The following is a 24,523-nucleotide window of genomic DNA, read 5'->3' as shown; positions in this document are numbered from 1 at the left end:
TGAAATGTTTTCCCTTCTCAGTAATTCTTGTTATCTGTGAACCTCTTCCCATACAGTCTTTCTTGGCACACTGCGTTGGGGATGGGATTATACTACAGAACAAAAGAGGAAAATTCTTGCCTTTTGAGTTTCAAAACGTGAAATCTTGGCAAAAACAATATGTTTGGAAGAAAAATAGATCTGGGAATGGTCATAGTATTTTCCTACTCCTAAAATAAGATAAAACTAGGAAAAAAAGAAAAAAAAGCTGGTGGCGGGGAGAGGTGAGAGCAAAAGCAGAAGAGCTAGACCCTTGACTGGGTCACTAAGCAGAGGCCTGTACTCCGTTCCCTCTGCCCTGACCCCCTCTGGCTGAGTTCCCACTGCAGAGGAGAAACAGTAGACACTCCAGGGGAAATCCTCTCATCCAAGATGAGAATCTGTGGCCAGCAGCCGTCCCCCAGCCACCCGCTGCTGCCTCCAGGCTCGGGTGAAACCTCACAGACCCCAGACCCTTATGGTCGTTCACCTAGCATTTTACTGAGACAGCAGAGAACGTCTGGCTAGGAAAGCATATCGGGACGGAGAGGACCCGAGATGGCCGAAAAGCTCCCCCCACGTGCCATGGAGTTCAGGGAAAGAACGAAATATTTTCTAAGTGCCCGAGAGTATTGAAAGAGTACTGAAAGATCTTGTGGCCAGAGATCAGGACACAGCGGTGACTGAGGTGGAATAGAAGCACTGCGGGATGATACTCAATTCAACCAATGCCAGCATGGACTGATGGGAATCCCTGGACTGGTGTCTACTCCCAACTTTCTCTCCCTAGCCCATGCTAACACACTCTGAAAGCCCCCTACATCTACATGAATACCCCAGGTTTGTGATCTCATTAGATAATAATCCGGCCCCCGAAAAAAGCCCCCAGTTCCTCACAAACCCAGTCCCATCCACGCATCCATATTTAACCAGCTTCCTTCAGAAATATTCTTGCAGGGTTCAACTAAATCCCCCACGCTACCGGCACAAATACTTCCCCCCATTCCCCCATCCTTAGGAAGTAAAGACCAGACAACATAGTCTGTGCAACAGCCCATGGTGCATCAGAAGAGAGAGAAGAGTAAGGTCTACAGTGATCCTGGGTTCCTGCTACATAAAAGATCTCCCTTTGGAGCTCAGCTATTAAATCTAGAACCTGACAATAAAAGCGGGGGAAGTTTCTCTTCCAAACTCCCCGCTGCCCCTCAGCCCCTACGTCGGCCCTTTTCCCACCTCTGTGTCCCTCTTATAAAGTCCTCTCACTATCTCCCCATTGCAACCTGAAACCCATTCACATATAAGTAAGTGACTCAGAATAGTCTGAGGTTTAACTTCCCCTCCTTCTTTGCTCCCACAGCTAATCAGTTATTAAATTTACCTCCTTGCTACCGTTCCTCTGCTTTTCATTATCTGGGAGTGCTGTTCTCTGACTATCCCCTCTTCTCAGTCCAGGAACACAGTGGACTTGCACTTCCTCTTTCTTGAAGTTCATCATGGCCAGCCATGTGACTCGCTTTGGCCAAAAAAATGTGGGCAGGGATGACATGCTGCTTCTCCTGGAAGTATTCAATTGCTGTATGTGACACTACAGCACTTTCTTCTTCCGACCATTGGAACCAGCAACATTCTAGCTGTTGGAGGTTCTGTTGATCTGATTTCCAGTTTCCAAGTCTATGTACAAGGACTTGCAATGTGAGCAAGAAATAAACATAAGTTTAACTAATTCACTGGCTTTTACTGAATCTGTTGGAAAAGATTACAAGAGGACACGACCCCCTGTTGACCCACGAGCTGGACCAGGGCAATTGGAGGCTTCTCACCCCTCCCCTGTCCTTATAACGTATGCTCTGCCCACAGTTCCCACAGCGGGAGCCATTTTCAAGGATGCAGCCTTGAGATAGTAATGTGTTGTTGAGACCATCTGGACTGAATACATGACTGAATCCAGTTAAGGCCTCTATATAAACTTTTAAGATCCTGGAGGGTGGGTACAGAGATCTACTTATCTTGCGGCTGCCCAAGATAAGCCTTGTATGTAAGTTCCCTTGCTTATTAAAACTGCCACCTACCAATAGAAGTGGCCTGCCTCTTTCTTCAGTCTCTCCTTGCTCTCTCTACAGGAGCCAGTTGCAGATTTCACCTGGGAAATTCCTTAGGTTGTAAACCAGCAGCATCATAATCTTGCCCATCCTAACATACCTGGGCTACTGTTGGGTTTCAGGCTCTCATCACTTCTCATCTGAGCTCTAACACAGGCTACTCAAAGTGTGGTCTGTACACAGGTGTCAATCCACAAGATACCGCTGGTCTGCAATTAGGCAAGTACAGAAATTGAGAATAAACATTTAGAAATTCATATAACAATTCAACTGGTTAACTTTATCTGTTGACTCTCTAATAATAAATATTTGGGCTTGTAGTCCCCCCAAATCTTAGCACTGGGCCTTTCCATGGGGTCCTGCAAAAATGCTTCTCAAATTAAATTGGATCAAGGCTTCATGATTAAGAAATAAAATTACGGTGGGATTCTAAGCAATAGCAAGCATATCTGGGGGATATTTATGGTGTAAGACCCTTCCTCATTGAGTGTGAAATCATCATTTAAAAATTCCCTGAGTCTACTCTTTGTACCAGCACAAAATTTAGCTCCAACAAGCAAAGAAACTTTCTGAGCTCTTTCTCATTTAACATTAATTATTGTTTTAGGTTTGCCTACATAACAGCATGGAGATGATCGTATTTATTCTTTGGAATAAAACTTATATTGCCTATGAATATGATTTTCCAAATTACCTGCACACAGCTTGACATTTTGATACATTTGTTCAAGAGTCCAAGAGGATAATGTAACTGATCCCTAAATCACTAAAAAACTCCCTCCACGGGCTTCCCGGGTGGCGCAGTGGTTGAGAGTCCGCCTGCCAATGCAGGTCCCGGTCCAGGAAGATCCCACATGCCGCGGAGCGGCTGGGCCCGTGAGCCATGGCCACTGAGCCTACGCATCCGGAGCCTGTGCTCCGCAACGGGAGAGGCCGCAGCAGTGACAGGCCCGCGTACCGCTAAAAAAAACAAGAACAAAAACAAACTCCCTCCAGGACTAAGTAGAGCTAATATTTTTCTTCCCAAGGCCTGTTTGACACACATTAATATATTTCTCTGCACCATACAAGACTCTGAAAAGAACAGGGGGCTAGATATTAAGAGACCTGGCTCTAGTCCTCATTACCCACTCACTTGCTACTACATGAAGCTGTTGCTTAACCACTTGGTGCCCTAATTTCTCCACCTACTGAATAAGCATAATAAATTAATAATAGCAAGTAAATAATATCAGCTCTGTTGTGAGAATCAAAATAAAGAGTACTGAAGTACTTCGTAGTGAATAAATTGCTTTACAACTATCATTTAGCATTTATATGTAATACTGCCTTGTAACATTCTCAGTTATCTTGTACACATAGATTTTCTCCTTTTAAGCCAGAAAATAAGTCTTTGAGAGGTGCACTGTGTAATGTTTCTCTGTATGTTCAGTCCTATGGGACAAATAATATACATACAATGATTGTTTGAAAGTTGTTTAATTTACCAAAAGTTGTTGAACCCCTTCACCATTAAGTAAACCGCATAAACTTCAGACTTCATACACTGCATGACGGGTATTCCTCACTCACATTGGCAACAGTCTTTTAGAGTTTTGGCTAGGAGAGTTGTAATTGGCTATCTGAGCTCCTTGAGAGCACAGGTCATATCTCATTCACCTTTGTTACTTCAGCACTTACCACAGTCATCTAAGCACAGTTAATGTCTGAAGATAAATTAGCATGTTAATAAATTAATGAACTTTAATTAAATACTTCCTTAATAGTACCTCCATTTAGTACTCTGCAATCTAAAAAGCCAATCTTTGTTTGATTTTAGTTAAATTGATTTTTAATCTTCCAGAATCATCTAAACATTTTAAAAGCAGACCTGTCCAATAAGTCACGTGATTTCCCCACACTCTTCCCTTAGTTAGCCCAAGCAAGTTCTTACTCAAAGATCATTAAGCCGATTAGGCTGTAGGAGTGTCGGTGGTAAGGAATGGGACAGCTCTTGGTCTGAAAGGAGGGAAAATTGTACTGATTGTTCAGAATACGACACTACTCTGCATATGTGAACAGTCAAGGTAAAATACAGCAGATGAGTAAAGTGCTTCTGTCTAGAAGAACTATAAACTTTGGCAGGAACCACTGTGCTGCAGCAGTGAAAGGCCTCCTGCTGGGGCTGCAATGGAAAAAGTGACCTCAGAGAGGAATTCAGAACTAAAATGCTCAGAAAGATGAAATATCATGAAGTTTTGGTTAAGTCACTTGGTTCCAGGAATATAAAAGGGTAAAGCTGTTTCAGTTTTTTAAAAAACTGCAGATTACATGAACTTTGTAGATTATTATTCTATTCTAGTTGTAGCTTAGAATTCCAAAGTGCCTCCACCCTCATGTTCTTCACAAGAGACCTGTGGTGTTTAGGAACACATTCTCCTAGAGGGGCCCAGGCAAGGGAGCAAAATAAGTCAGTCTGGAGTCATTGGACCTAGATCACTCAGCGTTCTACTAAGCCATCCCAGCGCAGAGGGTGCACTCACTAGGGACCCCAAAATACACAGGCAAAGACAGCACTAGAGAGGAATCATTGCATACCCTTTCCCCCACCCTGCTCCCATCTAGAGAGGGGCTTCCCTTTAACGGAAAAGTTTATAGGTATAACAGCAGCAGTTTATGTCTCTCACCACTGGGATTTAGCCAGTTCAATGAGTGTTTCACAGCTGGGATCTGTTGCTAGGTGATCTGCTCTTGAAATTTTATCTAATACATTGGGCTTTTGCAAGGAAAAAATGAAACGCATCATGGCATATGGATATGAACAAAACCATAATCTAGGAAAAAACATCCACCCACCCTGGCCCCAAACAAGCTTTGATTTTTTTTTTTTTTTTTTTTTTGTGGTACGTGGGCCTCTCACTGTTGTGGCCTTTCCCGTTGCAGAGCACAGGCTCCGGACAGGCTGCTCCGCGGCATGTGGGATCTTCCCGGACCGGGGCACGAACCCATGTCCCCTGCATCGGCAGGCGGACTCTCAACCACTGCGCCACCAGGGAAGCCCCAAGCTTTGATTTTTAAATATAGATTTATATTTTGAGTAAAGCATGAATCAAGTCACATATTTAATGTCAGTAGACAGCGTAATTTTAGAGTTATGCCAGAAAGAAAAAGGGAGGGGGGTATGAGCACATAAAACTTACTTATATTTTTATTTATGCTATTTCCCACAGATTGAAAATAAACTTTCAAGAGCACCACTTCTCAAGTTAATTCATTCCTGAAGTCTGAAAATTTTGTGCTTATTTAGCAGTGCCCTCTGGTGTCCAAATGGATCATTTTAGTTTGCCTTCAGGCAAAAAGTAAACCATTAAACAAGTCTACAATCAGCATTCATTCATTCACCAAATATTTATTGAGCACTATGTATATGCCAGTTTGTGGAAGGTGGTGGGATACACAGATGTATAAAAAAAGACATGGTTTGTTATGACTTATATGTGGAATCTAAAAAATAAAATGAACTAGTGAATATAACAAAACAGAAACAGACTCAGAGATACAGAGAACAGAATAGTGGTTACCAGTGGGGAGAGGGAAGGAGAGAGGGGCAAAACAGGGGTAGGAGATTAATAAAATAAATATGTAAAATAAATATGCAACAAGGATACATGTACAGCACAAGGAAATATAGCCATCATGCTGTAATAACTTTAAATGGAGTATAATCTATAAAAATATTGAATCACTATGTTGTACACCTGAAACTACTGATAAAATATAATACTGCAGATCAACTATATTTCAACTAAAAAAATTTTTTAAAGATACAGTTCTTTGTTCTGTTCTTAAGGAGTCCATAGCCTAACAAGAAAGACAAGTGTAAATGCAATTACAAAGTTACTTGATCAGGCAAAAGAAATCACTTTACCTATTTTTCACTAAAATGAGACTGACAGAGGCGGGTCATCTCCATTTCCAAACTGTCCTGGACCATTACTCACACTAGCAGGTATCTGGCTGGCTTTGGACAGAAAAACTTCGGTCAAGTACACAGGGAACATTCTGAAAAAGAGTAGACATCCCAGGACATACAGTGAGATTAAGACCTAGTTTTAAAGATTTCTGTAAGAAAGCTCCTTTCACAGTCAAGACACTTCTGGTCTTGTAGTTACATAGGGGCCCACTGGTCACCAGATCTGACACACAAATCTAACATTCATTAAGCCTTACATTTCTTTCTGAAAATGCAGACTGTTTTTCTAGCACTGTAATGAAAGCCCTCAAAAGGAATCAAATGGCAGAGAGGCTAAGAACTGATCATAAACTGTTTTAGGATCCTTAGATCTGCAAATTGCTGACTAGGGTTACAGAAACCCATATTGTTCTGAATTGGTGCATCTTTGGGCCTTCTGGGGAAGCAGAGGGAGTCTGAAGGAGTTGCCAAGACCTTCCATCAAGAAGGAAAGTAAAATTCAAAAAATATCAAAGGAAAGGAGTTCAGGAACTACTATAGATCAAGAATGATGCTTTATACAATTTTGTAATTTTCCTACTTTTGGTCATTTTTCCATTCTTGTAATTGTTGTTTCCCAGCGTAATTAGCCATGACTTGCTCCTAACCAACAGAATATGGCAAAGGTGACAGGATGTACATGACTACATTACACGATATTAGGAGGTCCATCCTGCTGACTCTCTCTCCCTCACTGGCTTTGAGGAAACAACCAGTTGTGCTGGCAAGGCTCATGTGGCAAAGAGGGTGCCCTCTTACCAACACCCCACTAAGCTGAAGCCCTCAGTACAAGTGCCCACAGAGAACAGAAAGCTGCTATCAACCACATGAGTGAAAAAGCAGGTTTTTCCCCAGTGAAGCCTCAGATGACACTGCAGCCATGGCCAACACCTTGACTGCAACCTTACAAAGGACCCAAATTTGAGATATTAAATGTGTGCTATTTTAAGTTGCTAAGTTTGTGGTGATATTAGTATGCAACAACAGATAACTAATATAGATCTCAGGACACTTTTTTATTTTAAAACATTTTTATTATAAAAGTAATACAAATAGAGAAAAACTAAAATATTGAAGAAAGACAAAGTCATCCATTTCCTGCCCTGCCATCCTATTATAATCAGTTAGTAATTTATTTTGTCATCTTTTTATTATATACTTGGTGTGTTATTTATAGCCATCGTCATACACATTCATATACTTTTGTATCTTGCTTTTTGTTACTAAATATTTTCTCATGTTTTTCGGTAATTACTAATTTTTAATGGGTACATAACACACCATTCATTAGCTATATATGTTCATTGACTATCTCCCCAGACCAGTGGTTGGCAAACTATGGCCCTGTATTTGCAAATAACTTTTATTGGAATACAGCCATATCCATTCATTTAGATACTGTCTATGGTTATTTTTGTCCTACAAACAGCAGAGCTAAGAAGTTGTGAGAAAGCCTATATGACCTGAAAAGCCTAAAATATTTCCTTTCTGATCTTTTCCAGAAAAATTTTGCTGACCCTTGCCTTAAACTTTTAAGTCATTTATAATTTGGATTATTATATGCCCCAAAATGTCACTTGAAACATCTTTGGGCATATATGTTTATACCTTAGGCAACTTAATTGGGAGGTATTAACAAAAGTGGAAAAACTGGGTTTACTTAAGAAAGATGTTTTTAAGGTTAACACTGTCCCCTACTATCTCTCTTATAATATTCTAGCTTATGATACAGTACAGGTGGTGGTAATAAGAACAGAAGAAAAAGACCCAGTACTCTTGTAGGTAGCAATTCTCTGGTCCCTATTAATCTAGACATGTAATTTTACACTCTGGATGAGCATATTTTTAGTTTTGATTTAAAGTCAACCAAAGAGGGAAGTGACAGTAATTGCAACATGAAAAAACCAATTGAAAGAATACTTTCTACTGGGGATGAAAAAGCAGACTAAAGTAAACTCTCCAGGTGTCAAGGTGTACCTGAAATGCCATTCCAGGCTAGCTGTAGTGACCAAAAGGCACTGAGAGGGTTGAGTAAGGGAAAGAGGTGGCAGTCTCAACAATGTTCTACCCTTCTGAACACACCCTAGGCATAAACTTGTATACAACTATAATTAAACTGTCTCCAGATGAGAAAGTTCTAGAGCAACTACCCTATACTTCTGAATAAAATAAATTCTTCTATCTGGGAAAGTTTTATTCTTCAAAAAGAAAACTTATGGAATGGGACCAGCTAAGTCAACCCTGACTATCTCTGAGATAAAAGATGAATCAGGCTGATGGGTCTCAATCCAATCTTGTGTGAATAAAGCAAGCATCGGGAAGTATAGGTGTCATCTTCTAAGGGAAATATTCTGCAACATAAAAAAAAAAAAAAAAGATAAGGATGGACCTTTTCCCCAATAGATAATGTAATTTAAAAGCAAAACTAGGAAGATATGTAATGTGATTATGCCAATTATGCCAACAATATATGTAAAGAAATCATATAAAACACATTTACTTATTAAATTGTTCCTGTCAAAATGTCAACCAATTTAACATTTCCTTAAAGAAGTGTTTAAGTGTTCTCAGAACTATTACTATTATAAGCCTTTACATTCCATCCCAGTTACTCATCAAATCATTAAATGCATCATGACTTCATGAAGTACTCTGGGAAACTATGAAATTTTCTGTAGAGTAGGGAAGTCAAATTATTTTTGTGAAAACAGCTAGGAACATGTTACTTTGAACAGAACATAGCCATTTCTGAGGTATGAAAAACCAAGTCATTTTTTTTTCTTGAATGTTCATATTGCAAAAGAAGTGATGGTTCTGTGAATGGATTGATTCACACTTAAAATCATGTCATAACTTCCTTCTTTTTTCAATGTTTACTGATAGTTGCCCCCAAACTGACCTGAGGATCTGGCAACATAAATCCATCAGTAAGTTTGTAATAGACTATTGTGGAGTCAGACTCCACTATGGCCAAAGTAAAAGACATCGGCAAATCTGGATCACCTTGCAATTTTCGAGATGCCTTCAAGATCTCCCTTATCCTGAAAATAAAGTCACAACACATTTAGCATTCACAATCACGCAATTAATAATAAGATCAAATACTGTAAAATCTTGGAGAAGAGGTAGGCAATAACATTATTTCCATAATGCGGACTCAGGAAATGTATGAAGGCTCAAATATAAACATTTAAAGTTGTCTTCTTATACAGAAAATCTTGCAAATAAGAGCTATCTACTGACTTTCAGACCTTCTCTTTTGTATTCACCCATCTCTCCTGATCATCACACCTGAGAGAATCAAAACTGCATTTAGGAACCAACAGAATGGGACACTAACAGTATTTAGGGCATCTAAATTAGCTAAAGATCCCGGTTACTCATTTTTCCATTTTCCAACTTGGTATCTTACAGTGGAACAATTTGGTATTCAGGTTTGTTTCTTTAAAAATAGATTATAGTAAACATTTCCCCATGTTTCTACTGGTGTTAATAATTACAACCTTTATATGGCTATATAATATTCTATTGCTTCATAATTTATCCAATCATTCCCCTATTGCTGTAAAGTTCTTTCAGGTTTTTTGTGAGGAGGAGGGTGCTAATAAAGGTAAGCTGTAATAATCATCTTTCTGCAGGTAGTTGTTTCTTTTTAAATAATTCTGTTGGGTCTTTCCAGGTATCAGAATTATTAGATACGAATATAGATATTTTTGCAGCTCTCAATATGTATTCTGTTACTTAATAAAAGCTAAAAGAAAAATACAGAGAGAAAAAACTTTTTTGTAAAATTATATATCAAACATCAATGTTATAAAGGATTTCAGCTTGCTTGCTGTGGAAAATAATCTACTAAATCCAATATCTAGGTCTTCAAAACACTATTAGCTTTTGTTTACCACAAACTAAAAATCCTTATTACCTACTCAATAAAACCTGTATTCAATAATTCAGTAAAATATAATCTCCAGAGGAGCTTTATTAAAAAGGCAAATTAAAAAATGATCAGTTGTTTTTTCATGAAGGTAACCAATTTTCCAGGAATTAGAAAAAGATTTACTAGCATATTAACATGCTACAACTGAATACATAAATAACTCAACACTATATTCTCTTTAACAAAAGTCTGATTTGTCCCTTTAAATTCTACTCCCAACCCTAAGTAAAAATTCTTGTGATTCTTCACCCATCCTACTAGCTACTGAATCTATAAAGTATCTAAAAAGAAAAGTCTCTGCTTTGAAATATTCTTCCTATAGTAATTATAATGCTTTTTAAAAAACCTGTGGTGGAGACAAGATTTTAAAAGTGATTTAAAACAGCAATAAACTTCTAGAAAAGCTGAAATTAAATTGTTCTTGCTAAACCATCATTTAGTCACTACATGTTACAGAGTGATAACTGGTTTCTTAAAACAGTCACAAAAAGCTGCTTACCTACTATCATTTAAATTTCACAGGTATGTAATCAGATAAGGAGAGAATGAGTTTCTAAGTTTGTTTCCTCATAGTCAAACCATTTCTAAAATTATCTTGAAAGAGTCAATTCAACAATATGGTAATACTGGATAAATAAAATGTTTACCTGACAAAATCTTAATTCCTTTTCAAGAGTCAGCAAAGCATCATATTCTCTCTGAAGTCTTCCCTGCCACCTTTCCCCAACCCTACAGAGGCACCTTGTGCAAACCTACATTACTGCAATCACTACCTTGTATTTATATTTACATCTAAGTGTCTGTTTTCCACTGGATTGTACCCATTTTGAGGGTCAAAGCATTTTTATAAAAATTGTTAATGCTCAATATATAGTAGAATACTTGGGTAGAATGAATGCGGCTTTTTTTCCCTTATAATATTTATTTATTTACTTCATTTATTTTGTCTGTGCCGGGTCTTAGTTGCGGCATGTGGACTCTTAGTTGCGGCACGCATGTGAGCTCTAGTTCCCCGACCAGGGATCGAACCTGGGGCCCCCTGCATTGGGAGGGCGAAGTCTTACCCACTGGACCACCAGGGAAGTCCCTGAATGAGGCTTTTTGAATGAAGGTTTCCATATGGCTACAACTAACTCTTCAGGCATATAAACTTTAAAATATTTCTGATAAACATTTTTCTAAAATTTATTATGCAATTCAATTACACTAAATAAAAGTTAAACTTGTCTTGACAGTTCAGGATCATCATTTTTGGTACTTATCATTGTAGATGACAGTGGTAGATGGTGTACCAAAGAACTCCTTAGAATTTAATTTCTTAAAAGTTTCTGGGGCTTCCCTGGTGGCACAGTGGTTGAGAGTCCGCCTGCCGATGCAGGGCACATGGGTTCGTGCCCCGGTCCGGGGGCATCCCACATGCTGCGGAGCAGCTGGGCCCGTGAGCCATGGCCGCTGAGCCTGTGCGTACGGAGCCTGTGCTCCGCAGCGGGAGAGGCCACAACAGTGAGAGGCCCGCGTACCGCGAAAAAAAAAAAAAGTATCTGATATTTGCTTGCTTTTAGTTCATCAAAACAGTCAAATTGTTTTATCATTTGTCTCTATACCAGGGCCTGGCAAACTATGGTCACCTGTTTTCTATGGCTCATGAGCTAAGAATAATCTTTACTACATCTTTAAATGGTACCTTTTGAATGGTCATATAAATACCTACATAATAGCCTCGATTTTGCCACTCTGTCCGCAAAGCCCAACATATTTACTATCTAGCCCTTTAAGAAAAGGTTTGCTGACCCCTACTCTACATTATGAAAAAGGTTAAGGGGGCTTCCCTGGTGGCACAGTGGTTAAGAATCCGCCTGCAAATGCAGGGGACATGGGTTTGAGCCCTGGTCTGGGAAGATCCCACATGCCGCGGAGCAACTAAGCCCCTGTGCCACAACTACTGAGCCTGTGCTCTAGAGCCCTCGAACCACAACTACTGAGCCCGCATGCCACAACTACTGAAGCCCGCACGCCTAGGGCCCATGCTCCGCAACAAGAGAAGCCACCGCAATGAGAAGCCCGCGCACCACAACTCAGAGTAGCTCCCGCTCGCCGCAACTAGAGAAAGCCTGTGCACAGCAACGAAGACCCAATGCAGCCAAAAGTAAAAATAAATAAATAAATTTATTTATTAAAAAAAAAGGTTAAGAATAAAAATGGTAAGATATGATCACCAAGGCAGTGTTCCCTTTTTTTCAATATTATTTATTCAAGAGTCAGCACAGAAGGTTTCACTTCTAATGAGGATATAAAAGATCTCAGAAGACCACCATTCCTATGACAATAAAGAGAAAACACCTGATTTGCTTAACAATATGCCATTTTTCTTTAATGCCATAAAAGAGAGGTAAACACAAAGAAGTTTAAAGGAACTAAATTCCAATGAGCAATGAGCCCTGCCAGGGTAGAGACCAAGACACGGCCACTTCCATCCCTGAGGGCAACTGCCAAGTCTGGCCACAGTGGCTGGAAGAGTAAGCCAGTCATACACAAGCAACTTCATTGGGACCAGGAGAAGAAAGCACTACTTGTAAAAATGGCACGTGAACTGGCATGGTGGAATGGAATCTTAAAAGCCACCAATCCCTCCAGTTCACCAACTCTCACTCATGGCACTTTTGCTGTGTTTAAGCAACAGCATGAGAAGCTGGGGAAGGGACTGGAAAATGGCAAGTAAGCCCTAATCACTAAGCCCTGCTGAAGAGAGAGGGCTGATCCCATTCTTAAGACATTTGAAACCAAGAAGAGAACTGAGATAACTGAAGCTGCAATTCAGCCATGATTCCTCTTGACTTCTGATTTGATTGACTAAACTAGACACTAATTCTACCTGCCAGATAGAGGAAAGGATGAGCTCTTTGGAGGCGGGGAGTAGAATCGACATCCGCCTATCAACATCAGGCTTTTCTTCATACACAATGTCCAGCATCCAGTGAAAAACTCTAAGCTACGCGAAGAAGCAGGAAAATATATCTAATAATCAAGAGCAAAAAGTCAATACAAGATGGCTGTCAGAAAACTAAGGCTATTGAAAAACAGATGTTGGAATTAGTAAAGACTCTAAAATAACTATAATAAATGTTATAGCATTGAGGAAAAAGACAGACAAAATGAGTGACAAGATGAAAAATATAAGCAAAAAAATGAAAATTCTAAAGAAAATGAACATTCTAGAATTTAAAAATGTATTTTCAAAGTATTGACTAGGCTTAATGGTAGATTAGGCACAGCAAAAGAAAGGATTTAGTGAACCTGAAAACAGGTCACAAGAAACTTAACTGAAGTACAAAGAGAAATTTTTTTTTCTTTAAATAAAACATCAGAGGCCTTTGATGCAATATCAGTTTAACATATGTGTAAATAGAATTACAGAGGAAAATAAGGAGAGAATGGTGTGTGTCTTAGTCCGTTCAGGCTGCTATAACAAAATATCACAGACCAGGCAGCTTATAAACAACAGATATTTATTTCTCAGGGTTCTGGAGGCTGCAAAGTCCCAGATCAAGGCACCAGCATGGTCTCATTCTGGTGGAGGTCCTCTTTGTGGCTCATAGCCAGCACCTTCTTACTGTGTCCTCACATGGTAAAAGGGGCAAGGGATCTCTGTAAGGTCTCTCTCTCTCTCTTTTTTTAATAAGGCCCGCCCGGATAATCCAGGCAAATCTCCCAATCATAAGATCCTTAATCTCATCTGCAAAGTCTCTTTTGCCATAACATATTCACAGATTTCTGGTATTAGGCTGTGGGCGCTGTCAACTACAAACTGGCACTTGCCATTAGCACTTGCCAGCTACCTCTACAAGGATTAAGTCATGTGCTGCTGCAGCTGCTGACTTTCGACACCCCCTGAAAGGAGTTCAGTGTGGAGAGCAGAAATGAGGCACCCTGTGCTCTGGGAAAAACTAGCAGAACAGGTCTTCCGATAGTTAGATATTTTCAGGAGCTGATTTTATGAGCCCAATTCTTGTATCTCCTCATATCTAGAAAAGCACTAAAATCCTTTGTGGTGACGTCTGCTCCTCGTGACTAGCAGAAACCTTCTGCAAAAAATGTGTGCTTAACTGCAGGTACTCCCCCTTCACCAAAATCACATATATACTGACCTTTCCCCCCTACCTCTTTGGAGCAGTTTCTCAGAGCTATCTGAAATGTGAGGTCTTTTTTTAAGGCACTCATTCCATTTATGAAGGCTCCACCATCACGGCTTAAGCACCTCCAAAAGTCCCACCTCCTAATACTCAGGGTTTAGGATTTCAACATATGAAACATAGGGGATACATTCAGACTCTAGCAGTGTAGAAGAAACAGCTGAGACTTTTCCAAAATTGTTGTCTCTGAATGTAAAGTGTCTCTTTTACAGACAGCATGTAGTTAGATCTTGTTTTTACATCCAGTCTTATAATTTCTGTCCTTTGACTGGACTGTTTAATCCATTCACATTTAAAATTAATACTGATATTGTTGGATTTATATGTATTGCTGTTTGTTTTCTATATATCACATGTCTTTTTTGTTCCTCTGTTCCTCCTTTACCACCTTCTTTTGTAAAAAATTGATGTTTTCTAGTGTACCATTTTAATTTTAATTTGTGTTGACCCCTGAACAACACAGATTTGAATTATGCAGGTCCAATTATACGTGGATTTTTTTCAATAAATATGTACTATAGTACTACATGATCCCTGGTTGGTTGAATCTGCGGATGCAGAACTGCAGATACAGAGAGTCAACTGTAAAGTTACACTTGGATTTTCAACTGTGCAGAGGACTGGCACCTCTAACCCCTGCATTGTTCAAAGGTCAACTGTACTTTTTCGAGTTTCTTAGTGGTGGTTCTAGAGATCACTATAATACATTAGTATCTTAATTTATCACAATTTACCTCAGATTAATACTAATTCAATTCTAAAACAAATATAGAAAACTCCAGTATAACTTTCATTCCTTTCTTCCTCCTTTGTGCTGTCATTGTCATATATATTATGCCTATATATAATCAACTCAATACAGTGTCATATTATTGCTTTATACAATCTTATGTCTTTTTAAAAAGTTAAGAGGAAAAAGGATAAAAAATATATTAACCTACATATTTAATATTTCTGATACTATTCATTTCTTCAAGTTAGTCTCTGATATCATTTCCTTGCTTCAATATAGCCCCATCGTTTGTGTTAATATTGTCATAAGTATTACTTCTTAATATGCTATAAGTGTGATCAGTTGATTTTTGACAAAGCTACAAAGGCAATTCAACGGAGAAAGTCTTTTTAACAAATGGTGCTGTAATCTGAAGATAGTATACCTCTATGTCTACAAATAGGATTATTTTAAGAATCAATGAGGTGGCATACATGAAAAGGCTTTGCAAACTGTCAAGTAGTCACTGAATACAGTATTATTATATATAGTATCTATACCAGATTTGCATTCTTGCAAAGGTAGTGTAACCACTACCTTCCCCTTAAAAAATAATTTCCACCTATGCTGAATTGTATGACAATTGGCTAGATTACTGTTCATATCAGAGGTTTACTTTAGAAAGATATAAAGCAACTATAAATATTAATCAGAAACCTTATTACACAGCACTGATGGAAAGTAACACTCTGAAGCCACTGTAATACACATAACTTAAAAATAAGTTTCTTTATATATCCCTAACTGGCAGAGTATGACGAAGACGGGACACAGACGGAAAGGGAAATAAAACCTCTTAAGACAACTTTTACGTATTTTCTTTTTCTCAAGATAGGACGTGGTTTAAGTCAGAAATGTACATACATACGTGTGTGCGTGTGCATGGTTGTTTTCCTAATGTAAACTGTGTGGGAACTCTAGACCATATACTAAAATTTAGGATAGAAATTTCCATCTCATTCATATTTGTTTCCAGAGTTCTTTGATATAAATAGCAAAACATTTTCAGACTTACTCAAAACACCCATGCTAACATTTGAAAATTAGCTCAGAGTTGTAAAGGGGGTATTGTCTTCGGAGTTGAGGGAAATCACTGTCAAAATGAAATGGAAGTTCCCCTCTCAGAGCTCTGTTTATCCTACTTGGTAGTGTAGGGGAAAATTACCAATGAATCTTCGCAGTAATAACAGAATAAAATAGTTTATCTGCCTCTGTTACCCAAAGCACACTTGGGAAGTCTTACAAAGATTCTTGTTCAGGATCTCTTTAGTCAATTTTTAACGTATGTTTAAAGTAATGCCATCATCTTTGCCCATTTGAGATCTGTCCTGTTCGTTTCCTTTATGGGATACTAATAAACTCCTAAAAATGTTTACTTTGCCTTTAAGTCAACAGAGTGCACAATCTCAATGTAACAACAACAGGTTCCAAAGTTCTATTTTAAAAACCACACATGGTTGTAAAGATGCTGAGGACACGGAAGCATCACTAAAATACAATAGTCTCACTTAACCTCTAACAAGCTTACAGCTTGAAATCTTAATTTAGAAACCACAGAACAAAGTTTCCTTACATGCATATTTTTTAAAAGCTCAGTTCTTTGCAAAAATATTGTAGAGAAGTTTCATCACACAAATCTAAAATAATAATTTAGATAATAAAACCCTTTATGGTTCATATGTGATAGTAATACACATATGTAAAACATAACCTATGTATTAATAATAAAAATTTCAGGTTCTGAGTTCATTATATTTTAAGGGAAAAAAATCCCATCTAAAGAAAGAGATAAATCAGTAATAATCACAGTTGTTCATGAACAGCAACAGAATTTGATGTTTATAACAGGTTTTTCTTTCTCGTAATTGTTCAGAGAGGGGCTCAGCATACTGAAAACAGAGTGGCTCCCAAGTTTAACAAAGCTAACTTGAGAATGTGCCTGAGGCAAACACATAGGGAACATTATTTGGCTACTGCCCTTTCTCCAAGCTATTCAAATGCTTTCCATAAACCTTAGCATTCATTTTTTGGGTAACAATCCTACAATAGAGACTAAGTAATCTCTGGAGATTTGCACAGAGGACAAGAAAGTTGAAGACAACATTAATTTTAACCTCAATGTTGTCAAACTAGAATGCATCATGGGTTAAAATTATTATTAATTTCAATCCACAGAAAGCAATATCTCCTCCTGTCCTCTTCAATGTAGCCAAACTGATACACTCTGTAGCTTCGTCAATAAAAGACATTAACTCCCTGATCTGCCTCATTATGATATATTGAAACGACACGCAATAATGCAACTCTGAAACACAATGCAAAATTAAATTGGTGCCCACGGTGCCTTATTCATCCACAGGCTCAGTCCTGAAGAAAGTTTCAAGAATAACAGACCACCTCCTTAGGAATCATGCCGATGCCTTCCTCCTAGAAAATCAAGGCAGCTAAAAGCCCAAGGGGGTTTACTGAACAATTAAGTGCCTGTGTGGCTATTCACCCCAGTGGGAAGCCATTCTAAAATAAACTGCAAGCTTCTTTTGAGGGTAAGAAAAAAATGCTATGTCAGTTGAAAGAAGCTGCCAGAATTGGGGGTTTCACCAGAAACAGATTTCCAACAGAGGTAGTATGAGGACACGCATCCTGATATGCAGGGAAGCCAAATGACAAATCGTTTTACTAGTTATTAGACTTCAGGCTTCATATAAAATAATGATCATTTAATGAACTTGTAATAAAGAATATACTTTTGGAGAGAGGAATATTTTTGATTACAGGGAAATAATAATGGAGTATCATTCAAAAAATATGTAGCTTTTCAGAGTTAGATTTCATAACTTTAAACATGTTCTAAAGAAGGAACTCAGTTCTATTAACCCTTTACTGCACCATTAATACAAGTCCTTTTTCCAAGGCACTAAGGAAAACTAAGGGTTGAAGTGGGGGTGGGCATGTTGAGGAGGGGAAGATATGGATGAAAACGAATTTAACTAAAAGGTAAGGAGACTATTCATAGCATTGGCAGAGTAACTCTCCAGATCTGTGATTGTTCTCTCTTCAGATGTATACCAGTTAGAGTTACAGTGTAAAGTGTGGGAAATAGTGATGAATTTTGCAGACATTCTAATTCTTTAGAAACTCTTGGAAGGTTGCTTGTAGCACCCTTATGTTCTTTAAGATATTATTTAGCAAGTCTCTGTTGCAGGAACTGAGTAGTCTGAGTGAGTTCACTCATACAACAAATACATATTTAACCCCAAATACCAGGTACCAGGCTAGGCACAGGGGAAACAGCAACGAATAGAACAAAGTTCCTGCTTCCATGGAGGAAGTGGGGGAAGAAGAGAGTAAACAAATAAACAAACAAACAAAAAATAACCAATATATAGTATATTGAGTAGTGACAAATGTCGTGTTATTAAAGGAAGCCCACTTCTCAGGATGCAATAGTACAGAGAGTGAGATAATAGTAGCTTACACCAGAGTGACAGAGTATTGCAGAAGCGGTGAGAAATGGTCAGATTTTGGATATACCTTTAAGGGAGAACTGACAGAATTTGTTAACAAATTAATTTGGAGGTCTGAGAACTGGGTAGACTAAAACCAATAAGAGACATAGCAAGGTTAATATATGAAAGTCAATGTTTTCCTACATACCAGCAATGACCAATTGGAATTTCAAATGAAAAACATAACACCATTTACATTAGCGTCAAAAAAGTGAAGTATTTAGGTATAAACCTAACAAAAATATGTACAGCATCTGTATAAGGAAAACCATAAAACTCTGATGAAAGAAATCACAGGAGATCTAAATAAATGGAGAAATAGTCCATATTCCTGGAGAGGAAGGCTCAATACTGTTAACATGACAATTCTTCCCACTGTGATCTATAAATTAAGCAAAATCCCAACCAAAACCCTAGAAAGTTATTTTGTAGATACTGACAAATTGATTCTAAAGTTTATATGAAAAGGCAAAAGACCTAGAATAGCCAACACAATACCGAAAAGAACAAAGTGAGAGAACTGACATTACCTGTCTTCAAGACTTACTATAAAGCTACAGTAATTAAGACAATGTGGTATTGGTGAAGGAATGGACAAATAGGTTAATGAATTAGAATAGAGGGCCCAGAACTGACCCCACATAAATACAGTCAACTGATCTTTGACAAAGGAGCAAAAGCAACTCAATGGAGAAACTGTTTTGTCAACAAATGGTGCTGGACAACTGACATTAACATGCAAAAAAATGACTCTAGACACACATCTTACATCTTTCACAAAAATTAAACCCAAAATGGAACATAGAACTAAATGTAAAACACAAAATTATAAAACTTTTAGAAGACAACATAGGAAAAAATCTAGATGACTTTGGGTTTGATGATGAGCCTTTAGATACAACACCAAAAGCATGATCTGTAAGAGAAATAATTAAGATGCACTCTATTAAAATTAAAACCTTCTCTTCCCCAAAAGACTCTATTAAAAGAATGAAAAGAGAAGCCACAGACTGGGAGGAAATATTTGCCAAACACATATCTGATAAAGGACTTGTATCCAAAATACATAAAGAATTCTCAAAATTCAACAAAAAGAAAACAAACAGCCCAAATAAAAAATAGGCAAAGGATCCAAACAGATACCTCATCAAAGAAGATACACAGATGGCACATAACCATATGAAAAACTTCTCAACATCATAGGTCATTAGGAAATCGCAAATTAAAAAAAAAAAGAGAGACACTACTATGCATGAATTAGAATAGCTAAAATTCAAAAACCTAACAGTACCATGGTGGCCAGGACGTGTATTGCTAAGTGAAAGAAGACAATCTGCAAAGGTTACATATTGTATGATTTCAAATATACCATTCTGGAAAACGCAAAACTACAGAGAAAGTTAAACGTTCAGTGGCTGCCGGCACTTCAGGGTCGGGGCAAAGGGATGAATCTGTGGAGCACAGGGGATTTTTAGGGCGGGAAATCTATTCTGTGTGTAATGGTGGATACATGACATTATGCACTTGTTAAAATCAATAGAATTGTACAATAAAAAGAGTGATTCCTAATGTAAACTATGGACTTTACTTAACAATAATATATCAATATTCGTTCATTATTTGCAACAAATGTACCATACTAAGACAAGACAATAGTAACAACTAATAAACACTGTGCTGGACTGAAGCTTATATGCAAAACCTCTGTACTATCTGCTCAATTTTTCTGTAAATCTAAAATTGTTCTAAAAAATAAAGTATAGATAGATAGAGAGAGATAACTCTCTCCAAGGTTTTGGGCCTGAGCCTCAGAATGAACAGAGTTGCCATTTACTGAAAGCAGGAACCATTTAGGGGACAAATACAGAATTCTTTTTTTTTTTTTTTAACATGTAGTATTCTTTTTCAAATTCTTTTCCCATTTAGGTTGTTATATAATATTGAACAGAGTTCAATGGGAAAAGAATTTGAAAAAGAATAGATACATGTATATGTATAACTGAATCACTTTGCTGTACACCTGAAACTAACACAACATTGTTAATCAACTATACTCCAATATAAAACAAAAATTTTTTTAAAATAAGAAAAATATTGAGCAGAGTTCCCTGTGCTATACAGTAGGTCCTTGTGGGTTATCCAATTTAAATATAGCAGTGTGTACATGTCAATCCCAAACTCCCTAACTATTGCTCCCCCCCGACCCCAGTAACCATCAGTTCATCTTCTAAACTCAAAAGCTTTTGCACAGCAAAGGAAACCATAAACAAAACGAAAAGATAACCCACAGAATGGGAGAAAATATTTGCAAAGGATGCGACCGACAAGGGATTAGTCTCCAAAATTTACAAACAGCTCATGTGGCTTAATATCATAAAAACAAACAACCCGATCAAAAAATGGGCAGAAGACCTAAATAGACATTTCTCCAAAGAAGACATACAGATGGCCAAGAGGCACATGAAAAGATGTTCAACATCACTAATTATTAGACAAATGCAAATCAAAACTACAATGAGATAACATCTCACACCAGTCAGAATGGCCATCAACAAAAAATCTACAAACAATAAATGCTGGAGAAAGTGTGGAGAGAAGGGAATCCTCCGACACTGTTGGTGGGAATGTAAATTGGTACAGCCACTGTGGAGAACAGTATGGAGATTTCTTAAAAAACTAAAAACAGAGCTACCATATGATCCTGCAATCCCACTACTGGGCATATATCCAGAGAAAAAGATGGTCTGAAAGGATACATGCACTCCAATGTTCATTGCAGCACTGTTTACAATAGCCAGGACAAGGAAGCAACCTAAATGTCCATGGACAGGTGAATAGATGAAGAAGATGTGGTACATATATACAGTGGAATATTACTCAGCCATTAAAAATAATGAAATAATGCCATTTGCAGCAACATGGATGGACCTAGAGACTGTCATACTGAGTGAAGTAAGTCAGACAGAAAAAGACAAATATCATATGATATGGCTTACATGCAGAATCTAAAAAAAAATGGTACAAATGAACTTATTTACAAAACAGAAAGAGTTCTTTTTGGACATGGCAATTTGAGATGCCATTTAGATCTCAGTGGAGATGTCAAGTAGACAGTTAAATATGAGCCTTAGATTCATAGAAGAGGCAGAGGAAGAGACATAAATTTGGAAGTCATCAGTATATCGATGATATTTAAAACCATGGAACCAGATGAAGCTACCTAAGAGAAAAGCTCAGAGGCCTAAGCCCTAGAACATTTTAACATTTTGAGGCCAGGAACTTGAAAAGGTTCAACAAAGGAAGCTTGTGAAATAGCAAGAGATGGAGGGAGTTACTTAATCTCCTCAAATCCCTAAAATTTGGTTTTGCACTAACTGCTGGTCATTTCCTATATCCTTGCAGATTTGTATATTTTAATTGGTATCTTTAGAGAAAATGGAAACAAGCATTACAATTCCTAATACTCTGATTCAAATAATTTTCCTACCTTTTTTTTATTCAGGATATACCAGCATCTCCCAAAGTGGCAAAACACTTGATTTAACTTTCTCTTATCTTTGAATTCCCTAACCCCTTCAGCCTCTCCTGATGTATTGCTTACCAGGAGAAGGGGTACTTTTTCCATATTTTCTCTCTCTGTCTCTCTTTCCTTCCCTCCCTCCTCCTTCTCCCATTCCCATCTCTCTCACATCAACACACACACACACCCCTAACCCAGGGCTTTCTCACCAGTTGCAGGCACGCCCTCCCTCTGCCATTACTAATATCCCGTTTTAAGGAACCATTTGCAGTTTCCATGCTCTCTCAGACCTCAATACCTTGCTCATGTTATTACTTTTGTTAGGAACATCCATTCCCAACTCCATTCCACATGGAATGCCTACACATATTTCAAATAGCTCGTCCTGCAGGAAGCTTTCTCAGCCTCCCGCACCTCCTGTATCACCAGCCAAGGTTCTATCTCCTCCCTCTGCAATCCTCCTCAGTGCCTCGTACACGTCTCTCATTACATTCATCACGATGGCTATAAATGTCTGTCTGTCTCAGCTAAAGACTGTGAGCATCTTGTGATGTTTTGGATCCCTTGAGTCCAGCACACAACAGATGCCTAGTAAATGAATGAGCAAACTAGAAAATGCTGGAGTAATATGCAATTTACTTTTTTATACTTTCCCCCCAAACCAAAACATGCTTCTTTGACTCTAGATAGTCTATAATTATATTAATATTCATTTATATTCATTACATTTAATGCTTAAAGAAAAAGTATAATTATATACGTTCATAGTATTTTTACTGAAAGTTATATTATTTTAGTATAAGAACAATAAATAAAATTTTAATTTTTCCTACACATCTCAGTGTTTTAAAATATGGGTTCTTTTTCTTCTCCCCATAAAAACAATGGTACAATGAATTTAAAAATAAACAGTTGGTCTATTTTATTACCTGGGTTACTGCTGTGATAACACATAAACAGCTAATAAAATATTTTAAAAATAATCATAAAAAAAAATCATGACCTTTAAGAAAAGAGAAATTACTATTTACAGTCTTTAAAAACTGTATTTAGGGCTTCCCTGGTGGCGCAGTGGTTGGGAGTCCGCCTGCCGATGCAGGGGACGCGGGTTCGTGCCCCGGTCAGGGAGGATCCTGCGTGCCGCGGAGCGGTTGGGTCCGTGAGCCGTGGCCACTGGGCCTGCGCGTCCGGAGCCTGTGCTCCGCAACGGGAGAGGCCGCAGCAGTGGGAGGCCCGCGTACCACAAAAAAAAAAAAAAAAAAGAGTGAGCTTTGAAAGACCAGTAAGAGCAGGTAGATGAGCAAGAGCATTCCTGGACTCACTTTAAAAAAAAAAAAAAAAAAAAAATCACAGGCTAGAAATCCTAACTTTGGCTCTGAATGAATTGTCTTCACTTCTCTTAAAGCATAAATTGTACAAGAATCTTGCCAAAACAGTTCTGATCAAACCAAATGACAAAAGTTCTTAGACTTTTAGCCTTATGGCTGCTGAACTAGCAGATGACCAATTTGGTATATGGAATGTTGAAGGCTTTTTTTCTAAATTTCTAGAGTAATATTCAGACTGGAAGATGCTAAGAAAGAGAATATTTGGAAAAATTGCCTCTCAGATAAACTGGCTGAAGGTAACTCTTTTAGAGAGGTTATCAATCACCACACATCAAAAGAAATGTCACAAATTTGTGGAAGTGGGGTGGATAAAATGGTCATTGGACAGGCTCCATCTTCACATAAACTATCCACTATCCTTCTCTGGCACTGAGAGAAGACAGCCATTTATAATTTAGTTGGGTTTAAAAAGATGAATGATTCACTGGTATTACTAAGCAAAGAACTATGGTCCTTTGTAACAAAGGAGATTTATAGAGCATTTCAAAAAACAGTATCTTAACTGTCCCTGAATCTCATGATTGTAGAAAACACTTTGCTCAGCTTTTTTTTTTTTTTAAACTTATGTATAAAAGCAGATAAGCTTAAAATACAGCAACTGGGGTTTCAGTTTTCAGCACATCTCTCATATTTTACCGAAGAAACTAAATTGACATTGAAACTGGAAGACAACATAAGTTCTATCAGAAAACAAACAAAAAACCCCAAAACTGATAGCTAAAAAACAGAAAAACATTTTTTTTCCTCACAATTTGGTATGGGTCCTTGTGTCAGTTTATTAAGATATTTTCCCATTTGTAACTACCTATAATACTAATAATTACAGAAGCCTGTAAAACTATTATCCTAACTTTGTTGCAATATACTTCACACATTTAGGGACACTCAACAAATATCAATGGCAGGATGGTCCAAAGAGAAGCTAATTAAGCCATGTGAACATAAATTTGACTTCATTTGCTTCCTTAGCTCTGAAAAAGGCCCTTGTCTTTCATTAGCATTCCTCTGGTTGTCTCATTTTTAAATTCATCAGATCTCTTTGACCTCTGTGAATTTATTACTATGATTTTATACCATCACGAAGTCTGGGCAAACTGTAGTC

The 24,523-nt window shown here is 37.9% G+C and overlaps 1 protein-coding gene across 5 annotated transcripts in view; it reads right to left on the bottom strand.

Moving 5' to 3' along the window:
* Positions 1-24,523, bottom strand: part of TSEN15 (tRNA splicing endonuclease subunit 15) — a 114,216-nt gene that overhangs the window by 69,424 nt on the left and 20,269 nt on the right. For 3 of the 5 annotated variants that reach the window (XR_009522553.1, XR_009522552.1, XR_009522554.1), the window contains exons 4-6: positions 9,008-9,149; positions 6,025-6,158; positions 2,218-2,326 (exon numbers count right to left, since the gene is read on the bottom strand). Coding sequence is in view for 2 of the 5 variants with exons in the window: in XM_060035241.1 (XP_059891224.1) it covers positions 6,099-6,158; positions 9,008-9,149 (202 nt within the window). In the remaining 3 variants the exon portion in view is untranslated. Of the gene's footprint in view, positions 1-2,217; positions 2,327-5,589; positions 6,159-7,120; positions 8,460-9,007; positions 9,150-24,523 lie in introns of those variants that run through there. The other 2 variants (XM_060035241.1, XM_060035248.2) reach the window with 2 other exon arrangements.

Source organism: Delphinus delphis, chromosome 1 (assembly GCF_949987515.2).
Source record: "Delphinus delphis chromosome 1, mDelDel1.2, whole genome shotgun sequence".
Taxonomy (NCBI): Eukaryota; Metazoa; Chordata; class Mammalia; order Artiodactyla; family Delphinidae; genus Delphinus; species Delphinus delphis.
This window is presented reverse-complemented; position numbering and strand designations above follow the sequence as displayed.